This window comes from Balaenoptera ricei, chromosome 9 (genome assembly GCF_028023285.1).
Source record: "Balaenoptera ricei isolate mBalRic1 chromosome 9, mBalRic1.hap2, whole genome shotgun sequence".
In the NCBI taxonomy this organism is placed as follows: domain Eukaryota; kingdom Metazoa; phylum Chordata; class Mammalia; order Artiodactyla; family Balaenopteridae; genus Balaenoptera; species Balaenoptera ricei.
The window spans coordinates 18,469,199-18,492,529 of NC_082647.1; the positions used below are offsets into that span (position 1 = coordinate 18,469,199).

At 41.4% G+C, this 23,331-nt stretch overlaps 1 protein-coding gene across 12 annotated transcripts in view; it reads right to left on the minus strand.

Moving 5' to 3' along the window:
• Positions 1-23,331, minus strand: part of CALD1 (caldesmon 1) — a 180,672-nt gene that overhangs the window by 53,840 nt on the left and 103,501 nt on the right. The window contains exon 1 of one of the 12 annotated variants that reach the window (XM_059933327.1): positions 13,228-13,430. The exons of the other annotated variants lie outside the window; for them this stretch is intronic. Coding sequence (XP_059789310.1) covers positions 13,228-13,280 — 53 coding nt within the window. The 5' untranslated portion in view covers positions 13,281-13,430. Of the gene's footprint in view, positions 1-13,227; positions 13,431-23,331 lie in introns of those variants that run through there. 12 annotated transcript variants of the gene reach the window in all.

A 23,331-nucleotide genomic window follows, 5' to 3' on the forward strand; every position in this document is an offset into this window, starting at 1 on the left:
TTTCTGATTGATGCTCTCTTCCATCTCAGAGAAGTCATAGAACTGTGGTGTTCTGCTCAGATGAAGCTCTGAAGCCTACCAGAGAGAGTTTAGGTCTTCAAGTTCCCCCAAGGACCTTTAAACAAAAGGTGTTTAGGCCCCTGGGAGACTGTAGGAGGCCCCAGGAATCACTTTGTCCTCTGGGGTTGGGCTGCTGCTAACAACCAACTCCGCTAAATTTGACTCTGTGATAAAGTTGTAAGTTTAACATTTCTAAGACTAATAATCTAAATACAATAGCCATTGTCCATTTGCAATAATAACATTGGTGACAAAAAAAGAGGAATGTACTAGACCAGCCAGCCTTGACTTTGAATGAGTGAAGCAAACATAGAGATTGTTTAAAAAAAAAATGAGGAAGCTTATTCAATGGTGATAACTCCCATTTGTGCAGTCCAGGCATACCTCGGAGATACTGCAGGTTCAGTTCCAGACCACCGAAATACAGCAAATATCACAATAAAACGAGATACACAAATTTTGGGGCTTACACAAATTTTGGGGCTTACACAAATTTTGGGGCTTCCCAGTGCACGTAAAAGTTATGTTTACACTATATTGTAGTCTATTAAGTGTGCAATAGCATTATGTCTAAAAAACAATTTATGTACCTTAATTAAAAATGCCTTATTGCTAACAATGCCAAAAAATTATAAGAGTAATATCAAAGATCACTGATCACAGATCTCTATAACAAATATAGTGATAATGAAAAAGTTTGAAATATTGCAAGAATTACCAAAGTGTGACACAGAGATAAGAAATGAGCAAATGCTGTTGATTAAATGGCACCAATAGACTTGCTCAACGCAGCGTTGCCATAAACCTTCAACTTGTAAAAAACGCAGTATCTGTGAAGCTCAATAAAGCGAAGCACAATAAAATGAGATCTGCCTGTACTGACTAGGTGTCAGGCAATGGGCAGGATGCATTTCATCTAATCCTTACAATAGCACTGAATAGACACGATGGTTCTTATTTTACAGTCTAGAGGAACAAACCGGGCACAGAGAAGTTGAGTAACTTGCCCAAGACCATACACATAGGATCTTAACTTGCATCTGGCCGGCCCCAAAGTCTAGGCTCTTTGCACAACAACGACATAGTACATCCCTTTCTTTCCAGGACTCAGTTCTCTAACTTGGACGGGGCAGGATTTAGAAGTTAAGATATGGAGAAGTTCAAAATTATTTGAAGAGTTTATTTCTTTAAATTGGCATAAGAAAGCCATGTGATTATTAGTAACAGTGAAATGAGAGGAGTTGCCAGTTTTATGGAAATACCTTTCCACTGTGGGGGAAAGGTACACTCATTGCCTCTTTGTAGGGCCCTTAAAGCAATATGTAGTCCCCTGGGCTGGTTATTTAAGGTAGAGTCATGAAAGATCAAAGACCCTCACTAGACCACTCCTCTCACCCCATCCAGCCCTGCTCCACCAGGAGGAGAAGCTTGCTCATCAAGCAGGATCTGATGTCATATTACAATTGCTGCCAGATTCTCCCACTCAAAGACCAGAGGTTAGAGCCGTGAAAGCACAGGCCGGGAATAACATCCATTAAGTGTTAGCTGGAGAAAGCAAGGGAGCCACCAGGAGCCAGCTTGGAGCCAGGAGCCAGCCATTACACACCCACACAGGGAGGAAGTGGGCTAGCGAATCAACCTCTCTGGCCTCATTTTCCTCATCTGTAAAATGGAGACAATGGTGCTTAACGTGTAGTGCTGTTGAAGAATTAAATAAACTCGTATTTGTAAAGTACTAGCACAGTGCTTGGTACATTGTAAGTACTGTATGAGTGTTAACCATTATTATTATTATTGTTACTATTATTATTCTCTTCCTCCTCATCATCATATGGGAAATAGGTTCTGTGCTTATATGTCTTCTAAGGTATGCTGCTGTTTCCAAGCATGAAGGGGAGAACTGGGCAGAAACATTTTTCTAACTCAAGGATCTTAAACTCATTTTCATTGAGAATATTAACACCAGAGAAGGCTGAGACATGCAGAACAAATATAGGAAAAAATTATTTTGTTGGTATTCCCTTATTCCTCCTCTGTTGACTACCCTGTCTCCGTCTTTCTTTTTTGAGCACTGGAGTGTGGAGAGGAAGAGTAGTGGCTAAAAATGTGCAATAAATGTGCAATAAATGGAATGCCCTTTATCTCTCATTTTCTCTGTCTCTCTCTTAGTCCATGTCACTTCTCATTAAAATGTGGATGGAAATTTACCATCAGACAGCTTTATCTTCCTATGCCAGAAAACACTCGTGTCCCAGTGGAAGAGGATAATCCCCTTTCCTATTTTTCTCTGAGGCTGGCTTAACACCCAAACTTAGTGGAGAATTGATGGTTCAGAACTCTACGCATGGAGGTTGGTTCTGAGTGTCACTGGAATGGCTTTAGACAGATGGCCTGGCACTGCCCCCATATCCTTCAGCCAGCTGGCATTTTAATTGTACTAGAAAATTATCCCACTTATTGCTTATGAATTAAACTATGCAATGTCACATTAGAGTATTTTAAATCTTTCAGTACTTGTTATGGGTTGAAGTGTGTCCTCTAAAAATGATTGGTTGGTTGATCACCTAATCCCCAGGACCTCAGAAGGTGTCCTTATTTGGAAATAAGGCCTTTACAGAGGTAATCAAGTTATGATGGGTCATTAGGGTGGGCCCTCATCCAATAGGACCGGTGTCCTTATAAAAAGGAGGAAATCTGGACATAGACATGCATGGAGGGTAGACTATGTCAAGAAACACAGAGAGAATGTCATGTGAATACAGAGGATTGGAGTGATGGATCTGCATGCCAAGGACAGTCAAACTAAGAGAAGCTAGGAGAGAGGCCTGGGACAGATTCTCCCTTACAGCCCTCAGAAGGAAACAACCCTGCCTGTTAGTTTAAGGCACCCAGTATGTAGTACGTTGTTACAGCAGCCCTAGGAAACTAATACAGTACTCAATTTAAGGATCGAATGGTTCTATTTTGTTAATAATTTTTTTCGACAATTATTAGCACCTTTTACTGTTTATTTAGGTGAGTGGTTCATTACATTGAACTAGTAGCCCATCTGATTTATTAAGATGCCTTCTGTTGTAACTTATAATTTTACTCCCTCATATGTTCAGTTTTCACCTTTGCTGTGTTCCTTTTGCTCCTCTGTTACCTGAGGATCTTGGTTTGAGATTTACCTGTAGCTCTAGGTGGGCTCATAAAACTAGACTTCTTAAGCTTCTAGGTGGAGGGAATGTTTTACAGGGTCTCCCTCCCAACCTGCAAGTCTTCAGATCTAAGAGAGTCAGATTTGTAATGTTTCCCTGGGTCAAACTGAATGTTTGAGTAAGGTCAGAAATTTAAAAATGTATACCAGGGAGGGAGGGTAAGTGGAAAGTAAGTCTTTCCCGTAATACTAAATCGCATAGGCCTGAGACGGTTCAATCTCTGACTTCAAGGCTGTTTCCCTTGGGGTGAGAAGAGACTGTACAGACTTCCTGGGTGTCCTTCACTCACTGAGGTTAAAAAGAAAGCCCCAGTGATGCTTGAGTCTGAGGAGCTTTTGTCCTTTTGTGATCAGGAAGTATCCACTACTCAGCAAACTCATATCAGAATACCATTTCCACATTATGCCTCTCCAGGATGCATAAGGTTTGCTCAACTTATGGAGACCTCAGCAAACTTTAAAATGTAGAGGTAAGGGCCAGGTTTGTTGCATTTAATTCTAGGAACTCTGTATACTAATATAATGGGTCAAATTGTGCCGTCTCCAAAAATATGTTGAAGTCCTGACCCACAGTACCTCAGGATGTGACCTTATTTGGAATCAAGATGTAATCAAGTTAAGATAAGGTCATGAGGGTGAGCTCCAATCCAAAATGATTGGCATCCTTATAAAAAGGAGAAATTTGGACACAGAGGCAGACAGAGGGAAGGTGATGTGAAGAGAAATAGGGAGAATGTCATGTGAAGTAATGGAAGCATTGGAGCTCTACTGCCACAAACCAAGGCCCAGCTGGGGCCACCAGAATCCAGAAAAGGCCGGGAAGAATCCTCCCCCTATAGGATTCAGAGGGAGCATGGTCCTGCAGACACCTTGATGTCAGGCTTCTAGCCTCTAAAACTGTGAGACAGAGACAATGAGTTTCTGTTGTTCTAAGCCACCCAGTTTGTGGTACTTTGTTATGGCAGCCCTAGGAAATTAATACAACTCATCACAGTCACTCATGCTTTTGTGAATACCTGGAAGCTACCTCAGATTCATCCCCTAGACACCCAGTTAATGCCAATAATTATCACTGTTAATCACCTCACACACATTTTTTTGAGCACTTACTAAGTGCCAGGCACTGTGCTAACTACTTTACATATCTTTTCCTCATTTTATAGACAAACTAAGAAACTCAGTGAGATTAAGTAATTAGCTAAAGGGCACATAGTTAATAAAATGATGCGACTAGGATTTGGGTCCAACTTTATCTGGATTTCAAAGTTAATATTCTTTATTTATACCCTCCTTACTTATCAAGCTTACTTAAAGATTGGTGGCATTGGGCTTCCCTGGTGGCGCAGTGGTTGAGAGTCTGCCTGCCAATGCAGGAGACACGGGTTCGAGCCCTGGTCCGGGAAGATCCCACATGCCGCGGAGCAACTAAGCCCGTGAGCCACAACTGCTGAGCCTGCGCGTCTAGAGCCGTGCTCCGCAGCAGGAGGCCGCAACAGTGAGAGGCCCGCGCACCGCGACGAAGAGTGGCCCCCACTTGCCACAACTGGATAAAGCCTTCGCACAGAAACGAAGAACCAACACACTAAAAAATAAATAAATAAATAAATAATAAATTTATAAAAAAAAGATTGGTGGCATCGAAGTCTTTGGCAAACAAATCCCTACTTCTTAACTACATCCTCCTTCACAATGTGTCTGGTTTAGGCCAATTTGGAAAAGTAGTAATTTTATATTTTGCCCCAAGTCTATTTTTAGCACATTTCTTTTAACTTCAGAGTTATCCAAAGTACAGTAGTATAGGTTATCATTTTTAAGTAGGAAGTAAATGGAGCAACGAAAATCTGAGATGAAGAGCTCCTCTGATTTTTCTAGAGTAGATGGATTTTTTGAACACATGTCAATCACAAACTGAATTCATCTGCCTTTTGCCCTAGCATCAGTCGCTTTGTTGGTATAAGATATCAAGCCATTTCTCTCCTGGGGTTTTTAGGAAAGGAAGTGCTCAGAGGGAAGGGGAAGGTAGAAAATTTAACACTGATTAAACATCCACTGTGGTTTACACACCTTCACATAACTAATTCTTTTAATTTTCACTAAACTTGCAAGACAGATACTATAATTCCCCCCCCCACATATGAAGAAACTTAGGCCTAGTGAAATTAAGAGACCTGCTCAAGTCACACACTTAGCAATGATCGAGGTCTAAACACAGATGTGGGAGTCAGGATACCCGACTCTAGTTTTCATGTGCCAAGAATAGGACCATTTAGTGCTTTGAAAGGTGGGTCTGGTCAGTAGAAAGAGTATTGAGACACTTTTTCCCAGCCAACAGTGCTGTTTAGCTCCAGAAAGACTACCGGAGAAATGGCAGAGGTGAGCGATCAGTTCCTTTTTAAAGCCATCTCTTCTGTTCCAAAAGTTCAGTGTACCTAGGCCACCTTGGACCTTAATTTACTCATTAAAAAGTTGTGTGAACACCATTATTTTCAATTCAATTCTTAGACATATCAGAATAATTCATTAAGTAGCTATGGAAATTACACAAAAGCTATAAATATCATGAAATCATATTAAAGGTAGGTTGAAAAAATTACTTAAATTTTATGTATTTCATGTACTTTTCTCTGGAAACTATGCAAGGTAATTATGAACTATGGCCTTTGGTGGGGGGAAATGTGGCAAATTTATTTTCTTCTTCTTGGGGTGAATATAGTCCTTATTTTATTATATTATTTTTTATATTATCTCAGTTGCATACAAAGTGAAAGGTACAGTGATTTGGAGAATCGAGTTCTAGAAAAGGTGAGTGTAGACATTCCTTGTAAATATCAGAAAGAAGTCATGGAAATAAAAGACACGGAGAGCTGATGTAGCAGGCAGAGCTAGCCTGGAAGAGGCAAATGTCTAGTGTGGGTTAGGCCCTAAATAGGAATTAATCAGCATAGAAAATATCAGCCTAAAATACCAGGCCCTAAATAGGAATATCAGGACTTGAAAGAAGCATTCTAATCAATGTCTGCATGAGATGAGGTTTACAGTAAGGTTACAAAGAAAAAGTGAAAGATCAGTGAGAAAAGTACCATATTTTCTCTAGAAGTTTATTGTTTTAAACCCTCCTTAATAAAGTTATCTCCTTTACTGGTTACTTTTATTTAATGTCAGTTGTTTTTAATAAAAAGCAGTCTTAATAGCAGTGGAAATGAGTGTTTATAAATCCAGTGGGCTAGAGCAGATACTATCAGGCAAAGCATACTCCTTCACAAATTGGCTCATGAGTTAAAAACCCAACGACCACCTAGTTGCTTCCTTGATTTTACAACCAGAAAAAAGTATTTAAGGGCAGAGGAAAGAGGATGACCTGACTGAGCTTCTTAAATACAAACCTAGTTACAACATCACAAACAAATGCCACTCAGATTTTCATTTGTGAAGCTGCATAATATTACAGCCCATGCAAGGATCTTTCCACAACTCTATAAAGAACAAATGGTCTCTCCAAGTGGTTCCTCTGATATTAAATTTTAACCGGGAAAAATAGGGCTGTTTAATAATCACTTGCATTTGTTACGTACTTAGTTTTTTCCCGTATACTTTAACGCACGTCATTGTACTGGATGGTCTTACCACCCTGCAAGTTACCCCGAGCAGGCATGAGCATCTCCATCTTACAGCTGCGTTGCAGCGAGATGAAGTGGCTTCCTGGAAATCCCAGTGCTGATTAGAGAAGGAGCTAGACCAGAATCCAGACCCTCTGATTCCCACCTGAAAAGCCTCTCCTTAAACTTCCAGGCTGATCCCTGAGGCAGGCAGCCAGTGTGGTCAGGGTTACCAAGATTATGTAATATGTTCAGTCGTTTTCAAACTTCAGTTTGCAGCTTCTGAAATCTACTTAGTAGTTTATGACTAGCATTTTTTAATGATATATAAAATATAGAAAATCAGAGGGCAAGAAACTAAATCACTATATCAAAGAGATATCTGTACTCTCATGTTATTGCAGCATTGCTCACCATAGCCAAGGTATGGAAGCAACCTAAGTGTTCATCAGTGGATGAATGGAGATATATATATATATAAAATATGGAATATTATAACATATATAATATATACAGAATAATATGGAATATTATTCAACCTTTAAAAAGGACACCTGAAACTAACACAACATTGTAAATCAACTATACACCAACAAAAATTATTTAAAAAAAAGAAGAAGGAAATTCTGCCGTTTGCAACAACATGAATGAATATGGAGGGCATTGTGCTAAGTGAAATAAGCCAGACAGAGAAACACGAATACTGCATGGTATCACTTACATGTGGAATTAAAAAAATAGTTAAACTGGAATGGTGGTTGCCAAGGGTTGGAGATGGGGGAAATGGGGAGAGGCTGGTAAAAGGCTACAAACTTTTAGTTATAAGGTGAATAAAGTCTTAGGATCTAATGTATAACACAGTGACTATAGTTGATAATACAGTATTGTATAACTGAAATATGGTAAGAGAGTAGAACTTAAGTGTTCTTACCAGAAAAGAAAGAAAAGGTAAGTATGAGAGGTGATGAATTTGTTAATTAACTTAATGATGGGAATCCTTTTACAATGTACAGATCTATCAGATCATCACATTGTGCATTTTAAATATATTACGATTTTATTTGTCGATTATACCTTAATAAAGCTGAAAAAAATCTACAGCACAACTTGAAAAGAAGAAAATATCAGAGGGTGTACATAGCAAGAGTGAGCACTGTTTTGTGAAATATTTGTTTCAAATAGATCTGTGCGTGTGTATGTATATATATGTAAAATACTGAGTCACAAAATAAACTTAAGTTTATTATACTTAAGTTTATACTTAAGTATAAGTTAAAAGAAACTGGCATTTCTTTCGGAGGGTCAGAGGGAAAGAGAAAACAGGAAAACACTGATGTGGCTAATGCTGATTGGGCAGCTGTACTGCTCTGATGGCAGCCACGGCCCTGACGGATCTGGGGATGTGCGTATGTTGGGTGATGGCTGTGCGAGGGCTGAAGAAAGATTCCTGCAGTGGGTGGGAAGTTAAAAGACTAGATAATCTTGAAGCCAGAGTCTGTGTTTTGTTCCTTTTTATGTTCTTAGTGCCTAGTCCAGCAGCACTAACTGGCACAGGAAACCCTCAATGAATATTTGTTGAATGAATGCATGGAAATGAGTGAGGTTTACAGATTTTTAAAGGCTCCTCTTAAAAATTCAATTAGGCTTGGAAATGAATTCAGGCAGTCCTACATTTATGAAAAGCTTGTTTCCAAAACCTTAATTTGCAAATTGGTTTTTGGAACTTCAAACATTGTTATACATGGCAGCTGGGATCTTAGGCCAGCCCACAGCTACCTTTTAAAACCCAGGATATATCTGAAGCTAGTAGCAAGAACGGAAGCTGCATTTCTACGGGATAAAGGCATCCTCGCTGGTCCAGCTAGGAATGCCAGGGGCAAACTGGCCTCCAGATGGCAGAAGAGCACCTCCCCAGCCCCCATTCCTCTTGCCTCAGCTGGCCCTGCCTCTGCAAAGCCATTTTGGCAGAACTGGGAGGGACGTGAGAAGCAGTATGAAGTGAGGGCTCATGTCAAGGATAGAAATAGGTCAAAGGTAAGGAGAGGGAAAGAGGAGTGAGCAATGCAAATTGCCTCAACCAGGAAGGAAAGACAGGCCTGTGGCCACCAGGCACTCAGCCTGTGTGCTTGAGGCCAGGTGGCCAGTAAGACACATGCAAAAAAGTCGAGACCAACTCCATAAAGATTTGGTGTAGTCACCACTGCAGGAGAGATTCAGCAATATCATTTATAGAGTGCCCCATACGTGCAAAGTACAATTGCCTGTTTTTCTGCCATTCTTTCTTATTTATTTATCCATTAACAGCAAGTAGTAATTTCACCCTTAACCAGAAGAGAGGTCCAGTAAAGTCAATCATTTAAAGCCTATCTTTGAACCCAAAAGTGAGCAAAAAATGGCCAGTTTGGTATACAAACCAACAGTCACAAAAGGTACATGCCCTTTACTTTGTAATAGAGAAGGTGCCTGAGTGCTCCTCTGCCCAGACAGTTGACTTTTTCCTTGAACACAATTCTAACAAATGGGGCTTCCTGATAGCCTTGGCTACATCCAAACAGAGTGGAACCGCTAGATTTGGATGCATTAAGAGCAATTAGGAGAGATAAAATAAATAAAAAGATAGAGGACAGCACACAATAATTGGACAACTTCTGGATGAGAATTGTATCCACTGAGATACCACTGTTTCACAGCATGATTTAAACAACTATATTCAGGGCTTCCCTGGTGGCACAGTGGTTGAGAGTCTGCCTGCCAATGCAGGGGACATGGGTTCGAGCCCTGGTCTGGGAAGATCCCACATGCTGCGGAGCAACTGAGCCCGTGAGCCACAACTACTGAGCCTGCGCGTCTGGAGCCTGTGCTCCGCAACGGGAGAGGCCGTGACAGTGAGAGGCCCGCGCACCGCGATGAAGAGTGGCCCCCGCTCGCCGCAACTGGAGAAAGCCCTCGCACAGAAACGAAGACCCAACACAGCCATAAATAAGTAAATACATAAATAAATAAATTTATTAAGAAAAAAAAAACTATATTCATAGTGACAATTCTCAGCAATGGGGAAGTGTTTCAAATGTATTGTAACATCTAGCTTAAAGAAGGGAAAGACATAGTTTTCATTACAATTTTTTTTTTTAATTTAGCATGCTGGAAAATTGTAATGCTACGTTCCCCAATAAGATTGAATAAACCAGGTATTTATACCTAAACTTTTTACAAATCTGAACATTTTTAGGTGCACGTCTTCTGTATCTTATACAATTATGCCAATTATTGATTTCCCTGACATGTTTTTAACTTAGTTTCTTCAGAAAACAGTGGGATGAATGAAATAATTTCCTACGTTTCTTTGATTCCATGGTTTAAAAATTTATATACCCTTCCACATTTGTTACAAAATGTGACAAAAGCATGGCTATTTATAAGAAACCCAAAATCTTGACTCAAGAAGACTTCATGGGGCTTTGGGAAAATGAGAAAGTAAGTGGTGAAAATATTAGACTGCAAGTGACAGAATCTCTCAGTAATCTTACCAGGAACAAATTAAACAGCACCTTGAAATCTAAAGAACTGAACAGCCAATCACAATTGCCCCTGAAAATAACATGGCTCTGGATAGGTCTTGGCACTCAGGAATCTTAATGCACCTCATAAAAGAAACACCGCCAATCTCGCTCTGTAGGTGATGAAACTGAGATAAATTATCTGATGCAAATGCAAAGGAATTTAGAACTCATTTTGTTGGGCATCTGTTTTGGCATTTAACCTAAAACTTCTTCCAAAGCAGAAGGCACAGAAGCTTTGTGTGTTCCAATGACTCCAATGAAAAGTGTGAACTTAGATGAACTGAGTTTGATTTATCCAGTAATGGGAAAGTTAAAGAATATATTTTTGAGCATTGGCACTGTGCTGGAAGCTGAAAGTTCAAAGTTTCAAAATAGTTCCTGCCCTCAAGTGGATTACCATATATTGCATTGGCATTCTACTAGCCACTTTTGCTCACTTTTGGGTTCAGAGATTGGCTTTAAATGATTGACTTTACTGGACCTCTTATCTGGTTAAGGGTGAAATTACTACCTGCTGTTAATGGATAAAAAATAAGAAAGAAGGGAAGGGAGGGAAGGGAAGGGAAGGGAAGGGAAGGAACAGGCATGCTCACCACTAACTTTAGTTCAAGGTTAATAATAGAAGGGTGGACAAAGGATATGGAGAGAAAAGAAGAGCTGAGGAAGCCTTGTGGAGGAAGGTAGCATTTGATTTGGGCCTTGAAGGACAGGAAGGAAGTCAGGAACAAATGAGATAGAGCCCCTCATTCCTACTCTACTCCCCAGTCACCCTCCATTGCTTACCCACCCCCCCACTCCCCATCTCTTCCCTACCCCACCTTACCCTACCCACTCCACCAAAACTTCCTTGGAATCCTAGGTCTCCATGGAACACTTCAGAAACCCCCATCTTTTTTAATGTCTCCATTTCAGAGGGGAAACTGAGGCACATAGAGTGTTCTCCACGTAGGAAATAGAGTGAGCCAAGGAATGGAGGTGGCTTGTACATGATGAGTTTGGGGACCAGTGAGTGATCTGATTTGGCCGGAGCAGGGGGAGGTCAGAATGGGAAGGGATATTAAAGGCAGACTGTGGAGAACTTTGAGTGCCATGTTGAGGAGAGTGGGGTCTATCTTCAAAGGTGGGGGTGGGAGGATGGGAGGGGACAGGATCAGAAAGGGGACAGAGAATGAAGCCGGGACCAGATAGGAGGCAACTGTAATTGTCCAGGTGGCGGGCGATAACTGCTGAAATTCAGGAAATGAGAGAGTGATTAGAGAAGAGTGAGAGAGACATGGAGAAAGTAAACTGATAGAACTGTGGGCATGATGGAGCGGGAAGAAACTCAGAACCAGGAATTCACACACACACACACGCACACACACACACACACACACACACACACACAGCAGACTGGGCTCTTTGCCCTGCATTCCAGGCTCTATTGTTGACCAGCCGTGAACACTGGGCAAGCCCTTCACCCCATGTGCCTCAGTTTCCTCATCTGAAATGGTGGTATTAAATAAGATGGGGGTTTCTGAAGTTCCATGGAGACCTAGGATTCCAAGGAAGTTTTGGCGGAGTGGGTAGGGTGGGGTGGGGTAGAGAGGTATGGGGAGTGGGGTGGGCGTGAGCAATGGGGGCGGGGGTGACTGGGAACTGCAGCAGGGATGAGAAGCTCTAGATCCAAAACTACCTATTTAATCAGAACATCTCCTTTATGTAACAGGATTCCTTGTAACAGTAAATTTGCTAAAAAAAACAAAGCCCCCCAACCAGTCTGATAACCACAGGACCATATAGATGACCTCTAACACCCCTCTGTGCTCTCACACTTGAGTGATCACACTTAGGGAAACTGGTTATCCAAGAGATCTGCTAATATAGTGGATGTGGACCCCATTTTTAGGACCCCATTGAGTTGCTGTTTATTTGATGTGCTGTTGCACAAATGCTGGAACAAATGGAACAACAACTGTCATGCTGAATCGACGCCAAAACTCTCAAAAATGGGACAGATTTACTGAAAGGCCATCTGGTGTTCTTACTCTTGTGCCTTACCTTTTCCCAAGACCCAGCGAGTTTTCCAAACCTCATAAACACCAGCGTGAAAAGGGCCCTTGCCTGCAAGTACAAAGACACTGGCTTCCCTGCTACTGACTGTTATCTGGCTTTGGGTTAAGTGGAGTTGCCCCTCTGGGTTCCGTTCCCCTGTCTATAGAAGAAGAGCATTGCAGCAAACAGCCCTAGGGGCCCCTCTAGCTTGAACATTCCAAGATTCCAGGATCCTAAACTTTGGAGCCTGTTATCTGAACAATTCTCTGATCAATAGCATGTGCTCTGGGTCTTGTTCTGTCGCAGTCAGATGGTCAGTGTATGAAGGGCTTTGGGCTGTTGACTCTAAGGATTGGGCAATGTGTGCTTTAGCCAGAGTCTCCGAGCCCCAGAGATGCATCACTCCGAGCACAGGGCTCAGGTCTAAATTAACAGCAGATCTTTAGAAACACGATGCTTTGTGGATCGGTATGTGGAATAAGAAAACCCGTGCCTTTGGTATAAACACCCCCAAATGGTCTAAGAACCACTAAGGAAAAAAAAAAGGAACAGAGGAAAACCAATCAGAACCACCACCAAGTTGAGACCAAAAAGTTTCATACAGGTCTGATATTTACACACTCACTGCCTTCCTTTGCCTCCTGATCTCTCCTCTCGCCTCCCACTCCCACAACTAAAAAAAAAAAAAAATTTATTTTATTTTATTTTTTACAACAATTCCTTTATGTGAAAGAAGAAGAAGAAGAAGAAAAACTGAAGAGGTGAAGCGAGCACTCACTGGGAGAGCACGGCCAGGCTGCGTCTTCCCTGCGATCCGGATCCCCCGAGCATGTCTGCAGCTGGAAAAGGGCTGCGAGCGCAGAGGTGCTGAGACCCTCTGAGCGGTCAGGGCGTGGACCCGGCCCGCGGAGGTGCCATGTTATCTGTGGCTGAAATGCAGTGTGCAGGATGCTCCCGGGCTCTCCCTTTGTGTTAACACTTTGGTCTGTCCCTGTGACGAAAGTCTGGGCTTGTCCTTTGCCAAATTTACTCCTCCCCACCCTTTCCCTTCGCATAGGATCATCAGAGAGCTGATTGTTATTTTTTACTGTAATCTCTCTAATAGAGGCCCATCATGTTTAGATTTAGATTGTAAACGGCTCAGATTGCTTCGTGATTTCCAGAATGTTATTACTGGGCAGTAGGGGCCAGGATCCCCAGTAGCTTTCATGATGAAGACTTTCTATGATCAATTACAAATAATTCTTCCAAGGCAGAGAACTAGTTAAAGGAAAAGACACTGATCCACGTGCTCAGCCTTTCGGAAAATAGTCGACCATGGTATCACTTGCATGCACAATCCAATTCTGAAGAGATCAACGGAAATCAGCCCACCAAAAAGTTCATCCGGGTGCAGTTCTCAGGCCCTCGTTCTGAGCTCTGTTCTCAATTAGCATTGGTGTCAGTGGCTTCCAAAGCAAACAGTTCCCACTGAGAAATCAAATCTGGGAAACTCCTATTATCCCTTTTATTCAGGGGAAGATGCATGATATAAAAATGCATACAAAGGCAAAGGGAAGAGAGCCAGAGGATCAGTGATATGCTGTGTTATACAGGGTGTTTGGTGAAATGAGGGCAACAGCTTGACGAAGGAACACGTTGCAACAGTGGGCCCGGTCTGCCCCCGTGGCACTCTGGTGTGGTGATCTCATCCGCCAGGCCAGGCAAGGGAGCCTGGTCAGCAATAGCTTGGAAAGCAACCAGATTCCAACCCCTGTGGAGGGGGTGGTGTTGATTCTATCTGGAGATGACACTCTATCTAAGCTTGAGTTATGAATATGCTTCTTCATCGCTAACAAGGAATGAACAAATTGCTGCTGGGGCACCAAGATACTTATGGGACTGGCCTTCTGTTAAATAAGTAGAACAACCCAGATCTCCACAGTGTAGGGTTAAGATGATTCTTTTGGTAAATAGCAGGAGAAACAATCAACTTTACACATTGATTCACATCCTTCATACGATGAAAAACATCTTTGAGGTCTATGGCTTCGTATCACAAACATGGACACAGAGGCACAGAGCACTTCAAAAGTTCACCCAAAGTCATGGAGAGGAACCAAAGCAAGCATTCTTGTGCTCAACTTAAAGAAGTTTAATTTAGTTAGATTAAATCCTCTCTTCACTTTAACTAACTAGAAAATTTTGGTTGTTTTATTGCTTAAGTACTATGCTGTCCTCAAAGTCATAGTTTATAGAGTAATGTAGTTTAATGTAGTTTAATGAACTTCAAAATTAATTATCTCTACATATCATGATGAATATACACCTTTAAATATCCTTTTGATTATATATGTTATCACTCAACATATATTGACTATTTAAAGTGCATGAGACACTCATAGAGATCACACAAGAGGCTTTAATGAAATACTCACTGACTAGACTTGAGTTTATTGCTCCAAAGCTGTGATAGATACATGTATTGAGGCATTTTGCTATTCCTCTTTCTACCACATTTTTCCCATTTAATTTTTTTCCTTTTAAAATATTCAGTGATTTACTGTGGCAAGCAGAATACTATTCCTCCCAAAGACATCCATGTCCTAATGCCCAGAACTTGTGAATATGTTACTTTACATGGTAAAAGGGATTTTCCAGATGTGATTAAGTTAAAGGCATTGAGGTGGAGAGATTATCCTGGATTATCCAGATGTGCTCAATCTTAGTCACACAGGTGTTTAAAGTGAGATAAACCTCTCCCGCTGAGGTCAGAGGGAGATATGGCTATAGAATAATGGCCAGAGAGATGACCTTGCTGGTGCTGAAGATAGAGGAATGGGGTCCAGGAATGTGGCAGCTTCTAGAAACTGGAAAGGCAAGGAAATAGATTCTCCCATAGAGCCTCCAGAAAGCAATGCAGCCCTGTCTATATCTTGATTTTAGCCTAGAGAGACCTGTGTTGGACTTTGAACCTCTAGAACAATAGATAGGTTTGTGCTGTTTTAAGCCACCAAGTTTGTGGTTATTCGTTACAGCAGTGATAGAAAACTAATACATTTGCTTATGGGACTCAACTGACCTTGGGAATACGTTTCACCTCCTGATTTCCCCTGTTTCCCACCCCCACTCCAATTCTGAGGTGGCAAGTATAGTTTTGGCATATTTGGAATAAGTTCATAAAATGGAGTAGCCTGGAAAAACTTCAGTGGTTCTTCTAGGCCAGCCCAGACTCTCTCTCTTGCTCAACACACACACACACACACACACACACACACACACACACACACACACACACACAGAGGAGAGCAAGAATTTAGTAATCTTCCACTAATATGCTGACATTCATGCACTGAAAGTATGCGAATGGCCAGCTGTATAAAAGATACCCACCAAGTTATTTTCCTAGTTGTAAAGACAGAAAGAGGGAAATCATGCACACTTGTAGTTGGCCCCTTGTTATTAATGTAATGTGTTTGGGAAGTAGCTGTCTGTCTTCAGTTTGTAAAACTAATGGATGTCATAACTCCTGCTACCTAATAGGGTACTGACATGACAACAGTGAAGAGAGGAGTGAGTTTTGGGCCTGGGTCAGACACCAGGAGGAAACAGGGAGAGCACAAAGGACAATAAGAAGGAGATTGGATGCATTTGGAGATAACTAAATCATGAGATGAGAGCAGGGCTGGAGTAGGCAAATGCTCCCAGGTAGCCTTCTGCGGTCCAGCTTCCTGAGGCCGGAGAGGCAAGCTGAGAGGAATTAGGAAGAACATACCAGAAGGTAATTTGTGGACAGTGTCTGTTTCTGCAGAGACCAGCAGGCACATGTGCTTTCACTGTGTAGCACAGACACAGGTACTAAGAGTCCAGCTTCCAGAACTGGTGTCTCTGAGAACTGAAGTAATGATCATTCATTGGCACCATGAACAACAGGGCCAGCAAGATAGTAGGTGTCATACATATGACATTTCCAGCCTCTTTTACTAGGGGAAACGGAAGTCTGGGCCACTCTCAAATTACTGATAGCACCCTTCATTTCTAGATACTTTGCTTAATTTTTCATCAAAGAGATTCTGGGCTGGGAAGGTTTGAAGGAGGTCAGTGCTATAGAATGAAACAGCTCCCACCACAGGGTGGTCTTTTATTAATAAAATATGATTAAAAGAATAACTTTACTTCATGGAGGTAGGATCTCCATGATCTCTTCCAGACTTTATGGTCTGCAATGGTTGTTTAAGAATAGCTTTTACCTTGGAGCAATTCCCTAGGGAAAAGAGAGGTATGTGGGAAGTGCCCCTTGTACTGCTTTAATGCACTTAAGACACAGACACACACACACACACACACACACACACACACAGAGCCACTCACCTCCTACAGAAACACAACTTAAAGTCAAAGGAAATCTATTCACATGAGAGGCAACCGTTCAAGTAATTTAAAGGGGATGTTTAAAACATCTTGAAGAAATGTTTTCTTATAAAGAGATTCATAGACTCTACACACTTAGAACGAAGCAAAAGATCTTGCCTAGACAACGGCTCACCAAGGGGTGGACAGGAACGGAGAGGAAGGGGTTAACTACGTATTTGTAGGCTGAACCTCTTTCCTCCTTTGCCTCAGTCGGTGCCTTAGAGTCTTTCCTCCACACCTGAGGGCGTCACCCTCCTCCTCACTCCCCACCCCCAAAAGCACCGAACATGTTCACTTAAACTATATTGTTTTGTATTTTCCTGTGATACTGCTTTTTAACGGATCTTCCTAAGAAATCTTCTCATGAAATACTTCTCCTTTTTTCCATCTCCTTTTGCAGAAATTACAGACTCCTCTGCTTTCTTTCCTCTGCTTTCTACCATCCAATAAAGTCTTTTCCTCACCTCTCCTTCCCTATCGTGTCTTTGATAAAGTCTTCATAGTTCCCACTGTGGAATGTGTGGTGGGCTGGGTGGAGGAGGGGGGTGGAGAGATGTATGTATTGTTATAGAAAGTCATCGTTTGCCCCTCCTCCTAGTCTTCCATCACGAGAATCTTTATGGCCTTTGCTGACACAATTCTCTGAACTATTCTCTGGTCTGACTCCAGGCCTGTAACACATCTTGAGTTGCTATACTCTCTTGTCTGCCTTATAATGTTGGCCATATAGTTTCTGTCCCAGCATCTTCCCCCTATTTAACACTATTTGAATATTTACTACAAGCAAGTCATGGAGTTAAGTGCTGTGGAGGGCTCCAAAGATAAGAAGGGCAGTCCCAAAGGGAGATAAGATATGCGTACAAAAATATTAATGCAAGATGGAGAGTGAAGAGTATTCTGAAAGCAGCAGAGCTGAAGCACTATACTTCTAAGGTGACATTCTACGATCAAGGTCCCAGTGTTTAATCACTCTTATGCTCAATTTATTCTGTGATTGAACTAGACTTCCTGTGGCTGAAATAGAAATCCACTTATCTCTGTTAGGGCCACAGGTATTAAGTCATCCTTCAGTCTCGTCTTTTCTAGGCTAAACGCCAATGCCTATTTTCCATCCTTTTAATATCAGCTTGAAATATAACAACTCTTCAAACGGGAAACCAAAATTGGACATAATAAAGGCTTGACCGAGGCTGAATGTGGCTGGCTGAAGTCCCAGTGCTGCCTGCCACGTTCCTGTTAACACATCCTAACGTTGTTTTCACGTTGATAATAGCATCTCTTATAGAGTTCATTCATTAATTTTTGTGCTAAATCCAGGGTGGTTTATTTTTTCTTCTCCAGATTTGTTGCTTAGTCAGTCTATCTCCAACATTTATCTGTTAAGCTATTTTTGTTGTTATTAATTACCCTTAATATAAAGAACTTCATACTCTTTCCAGAGGCTCATTTTTCAACTCTTTCAGGTTACTCTCTGTAGTATTTTTCTTGCCCTCCTGCTTAAAACACAAAATCTGATTTTATGAAAGGAGAAAAAGATCTTTCAGAAAGCATATACCTGCATTTCAATACCTGGGAATTCTAATGATCTATTTGAGGCAACACAGAGTTCAAGGTCCTAGACTGCACTCAGAGTGTATTTATATATTTCTATCTCCCCTTACTAGCTGTGAGCTCCTTGAGGAGGGGGTCTGTGTCTTACCCATTTTTGTGCTCCTCCCCTCACCCCAGTTAGCACAATGTCTGGCAGAGATCAGCCCTTCTGTAATATGTGCTGCATAAGTGAATTAGGGCACCTGGCTTCATAAAGAGCAAATAATGGCCTTGACCAAGTTAATTTGTTTTTTCTGTCATTGAGTTGAAATAGGAGGATAATTGATTGGTGGCCCGGCCTCAAGTTCAGTTGTGCCTACCACTGGAATTGAGACGCATCTGGGCATGTGTGACGGTGTGGTGAGGGAGGCCTAGGGAGCCAATTTGCATGGGGGTTTGGAGAGTTGTCTGCTATTTCATGCCTTGGAACTGGTCCCTGAGCCGAGACCCATTGCCATATGTCTGTGCCCTGAGGACACGGGTGGGCTGCAGAGAAGCGGAAGCCGCTTCCACCAGGTGTTTGCTGAGTCTAGGCCAAGCTTTGGTGGCCAGGGGACAAAGAGGAGCAGAGGACAGTGTCCCCTTCACTACCTCTATATGAGCACAGCATGGTTTTGGAATTCTGGAAGAGCGAAGCGAACGCAGGGCCACTTTGGAACTTTGAAAGATTGTATCAAGGGCACGAGACAGCATCTTTGCAATGGCAGCCCAGGGTCTCAAGCGAACCCCAGGGCAGTGGAAGAGAGGGGCGAGGGCCTCACTGGGGCAGGGGGCCAGCAGCAAGGAGCCATGGGAGGTTGCACATGGTGGGTGAATGCACCATTCGTGAGGTTTTATAAGACAGACTTCCAGAAACAGAAGGACTTTTTAAAAAAATTGATGGTGGGGTGGTAGTCCTGCATCAGCAGAGATCATTAAGAATTATATTACTAGTAAAGTGATTCTGTTGACATCCATAGGCAGATTCTGATTGAGGATATATGGGCGACAGTTATAAGGTTTCTGTACATTTTAAAAATTACATCTTATTCTAAAATCTTTTAGACAGACTAAAAGGAGTAAGAAACTATAATGAAGATCTGTGTGCTCACCATTCAGCTTAAGAAAGAAAACTTGCAAAGTAACTTCACGCCCCATGTGCTCTCCTAGGATGGCCTTCTCTCCCTCTCCACCTGGAGGTAGCTATTCTTCCCCTCCCCTCCTCTCCTCCCTCCACAGCTGGCCCCACCCCAGCAGGCTCACCAGCAGTGCCACCCTAGTATGTATTTGGTTCTAGAATGAAACAGGATGGGTGTGTGGGAGTGAGACGTCATTTCACTCTGTCTTGATGCTTCTGTTATTTTCATGGTGAAATGCAGGTCCTCTGGTCATGATACCACCGTTCAGTTAAAAAGAGAGCATTCTTTCCTTCCCAAGGCCAAACCTTGAGCCCCAGCATTACGTTGCTAATTCTTCCCCTTAAGAAATCCTGACCCCCAGTTGTACCCCCCTGGCAATCTAACACATGTCTTCAGTGCAATGCACCCTAACATTGATCATAAAGGGGACTTTTGTTCAGTGAAAACATTATTGGCATTCGCCACCGTTTTCCTGATATCTCCTGAAGCATTCTGCCTTTACCCAACAAAGCTATTCCATCTCCTTTTCCCTAGAATGGCTTTTTAAACCCCCTTTGCTTCTCTGAATTCTAGTGGTTCTTTAAGAACCAGTGTCTGGCTCCACCTCTATAAAGTCTTCCTCATTTTGACTTTATTTCTTTGTAATTTATCATCTTAGGAGGAGAGAGGAGAAAGTTTGAACCCACTCTTGTTTGCAAGCATTTGAGAAATAGTTATGTTGTCACGTGTGACTCAGCCCTTCCAGCTAACTTGCTGTGAGGCTCCATTTCTGTTTAAACTCTTTTGCAACAATTATTTAGGTCTAGTCTCTAAGTTCTTTTTAAAATCTGGGGGTTTTAGCCAGCTGGACTATTTTCTTTTCCTGGAAAGAAAAGTTTCTATCTTAAAAAGATTGTGCTTCTAACTCCCCTCTGCCCTCCAGCTTGAAACACATCTTTAAAACGATAAGACAGTGCTTGGAAATAGTAGGGTTCTAACAACAGTTTCTTGAATGAATGATTGCTGGTGCATATCTATAAAACCCTGGTTCTGGTCTCAGAAAATAATAGTATATACCTTATATAATTCTAAGAAAGAAGTGTGTACATGAAAGATATGATTTCTGCCTATAGGAAAATGAATTTAGCCCTTGGTGATAATTTTAGAATATAGATATCTTGTACATAGATACAATTAAACTGCAAAGGAAATTAAGAAACTATCATGGGGACTCTGAGGATGTAATTCTGGTGCAGGGAAAATGTCACATCTTCAAAAGGTCACATCTTCAAAGGAAGCACGTTAGTTCATAAGCCACAGAATTCTCAGTGTGTATCACTCTTGTTCAAAGTATCTAAATATTTCCACACCATAAATTTATTTTCTGGTGTCCACTTTACGCATCTGGATATTAAATTTACACATGGTTTTTATAGCTGGAATCAAATCCAGATTTTTTTCCAGTGATAGCATATAAGGTCTAAAAAAGTATTGATTTCTTTTTTAGGAGGTCAGACCTGGATTATATTTGTTCCTATTGCTAGAGAAATAGTCCAGTGTGTATTTTGGATACTTTGGATGTAGTGTTTATTATTGATATTACATAAATGACACTTTTTAAGGTACTGTCCTATTTTGTGATTAACAGATCACATGAATTAGTACATGATTATGATATCTATCTATAGATAGAAATAGATGGATGGATACACAGAGTCTTATTTATTCATTGTTCATGTGTATATACCTTTTCTCACCTGTTTTCTGGCAGGGATGATTCCTAATACCTCTTTTGCATCTGATACAGCTTAAAATAGTGTTAGACATATGGCAGGTGCTCAATAAATACTCATCATTTGCTCTCTGGGTTAAAGGGGGGACAGCAATGGAGTAGAGATGCTGCATCAAGAAGGCCAGTTGGCTGGTCCTCCCAGACTCCCACAGAGTGGCCTTTTTTGGAGTATTTCTCATGGTACAAGCTCTAGAAGCTCTGCTGCCCCAGTCACTGGATCTTGGGAGTTCTCAGAATGGACAGGTCTCAGAGAGAATGATTGGCTCACAGACTCACAAGAAACTGATGTATACATCAGAATGCCAATTAATGCCAATTAATTAAGATAGAATGGATGACCTCCCTCTTCAGTGCCTGGGGAGCTCTCATTTCCCAACCAGGTTACCCCCATTCCCCAAACCAGAATGTCAGGAAGCCTCAATCACCAGAGACTTCTTCATGATGTGGAGTCGGAGCAAAGAGAGGGAACATCATCACGAGGACAATTTCACCCAAGCCAAGCGGAGATGTGCAGAAGCACCTACCTCAGTGGAGAGAATACTTATCATGTCACAGGACTGAACAAACCCTGAGACTCAAGGTCTGTTTTATCTGGATATTCCTAGATGACCACTGCCAACCCTGGACCTGGCATCCATGCAGACCTCTTCTACTGGCCCATTCTTTTTTCAGACTTACTAAGGCCATCAATGATGTGGACTGAATGTTTGTATCCTCCCAAATTCATACATTGAAATCCTAATCCTGGATGTGATGGTATTAGGAGGTAGGGCCTTTGGGAGGTAATTAGGTCATGAGGGTGGAGCCCTCATGAGTGGGATTAGCGTTCTTATTAGAATAGACAGGAGAGAGCTTGCTTTTTCTCTCTCTCCACTGTGTGAGGATACAACAAGAAGACAACCAACTGCAAACCAGGAAGGGGGCCCTCATCAGACACCAGATCTGCCGGCACCTTGACCTTGGGCCCCCCAGCCTCCAGAGCTGTAAGAAATAACTGTTTGCTGTTTAAGGCACCCAGCCTGCGGTGTCCTGTTACAGTAGCCCAAACTGACTAAGGCAATAGATTACAGTTAGACTCCATTCGCTTATATCTGAGAGACCTAATGTAATTTGACACGCATTGAATTTATTAGAAATGTTCTTTTGTACACTTTTTGGGCACCTTTATGGTGGCAGCTTGAGACAAGAGGTTAGACATAGACTAGGAGAAAGCTCTTCAGCTTTAGGACATTATTTTACTTTGAAGTTATTGAGCAATGAAATCAAGCTATTATTAAGAGCAAGGCAGGAAAAACCAATAGAGATCCTTTTTGCTCATTAGTTCATAGAGTAGAATAGAACAGGGGAGGGGTTTTAGTGAAAACATTTAATTAAAAAAATCATATTCATTTTTCTTATTTAAAAGCCAAAAGCCATCTGGAAAGCTTTTTAATTTTAAGACCTCATGAAGACAACAAAGAAAATAAAATGGATGATACTTACACAAAAAGGAGCATACAGTACACTTCAAATCTGAAAGCCAGTGACCTGAAATATGCATTCAGTTTTCTAAAATATGCTGCAAAGTAGAGAGAGCTGGGGTAATCTGAGATTCCCCTAGGTATTTTAGAACTCAGTGTCTTTCTAGGATAACTTCAAATTATCTTTCCTTTTGACTCTTTTTCAGTGGATCTAAGAATTAAAAATTAAATTAAAAATTAAAAGATACAATTCTGAGACTATTCTATAGTGCTTCCAAGCCTATGTGTTCTGGGTGTTCCAGCTCATTAACTTCATTTTAATTACAAATTTTATGATAATGAATTAACCAAAGGGTATACTTTTGTAATTAAGAAACTCAATGCCTACTGCAGAATGTGTTGTATCGTAGTCAATGTTTACTAAATTAATCTGAATCTTAGAGTTTTGACTAATAGCTATTTATAAATGCTTCTCCTCTTTCTTCCAAACAGTACTTTTTGAGGTGTATGAACTATTAATAAAAACAAAAAATTCTCCACTTCACCGAATA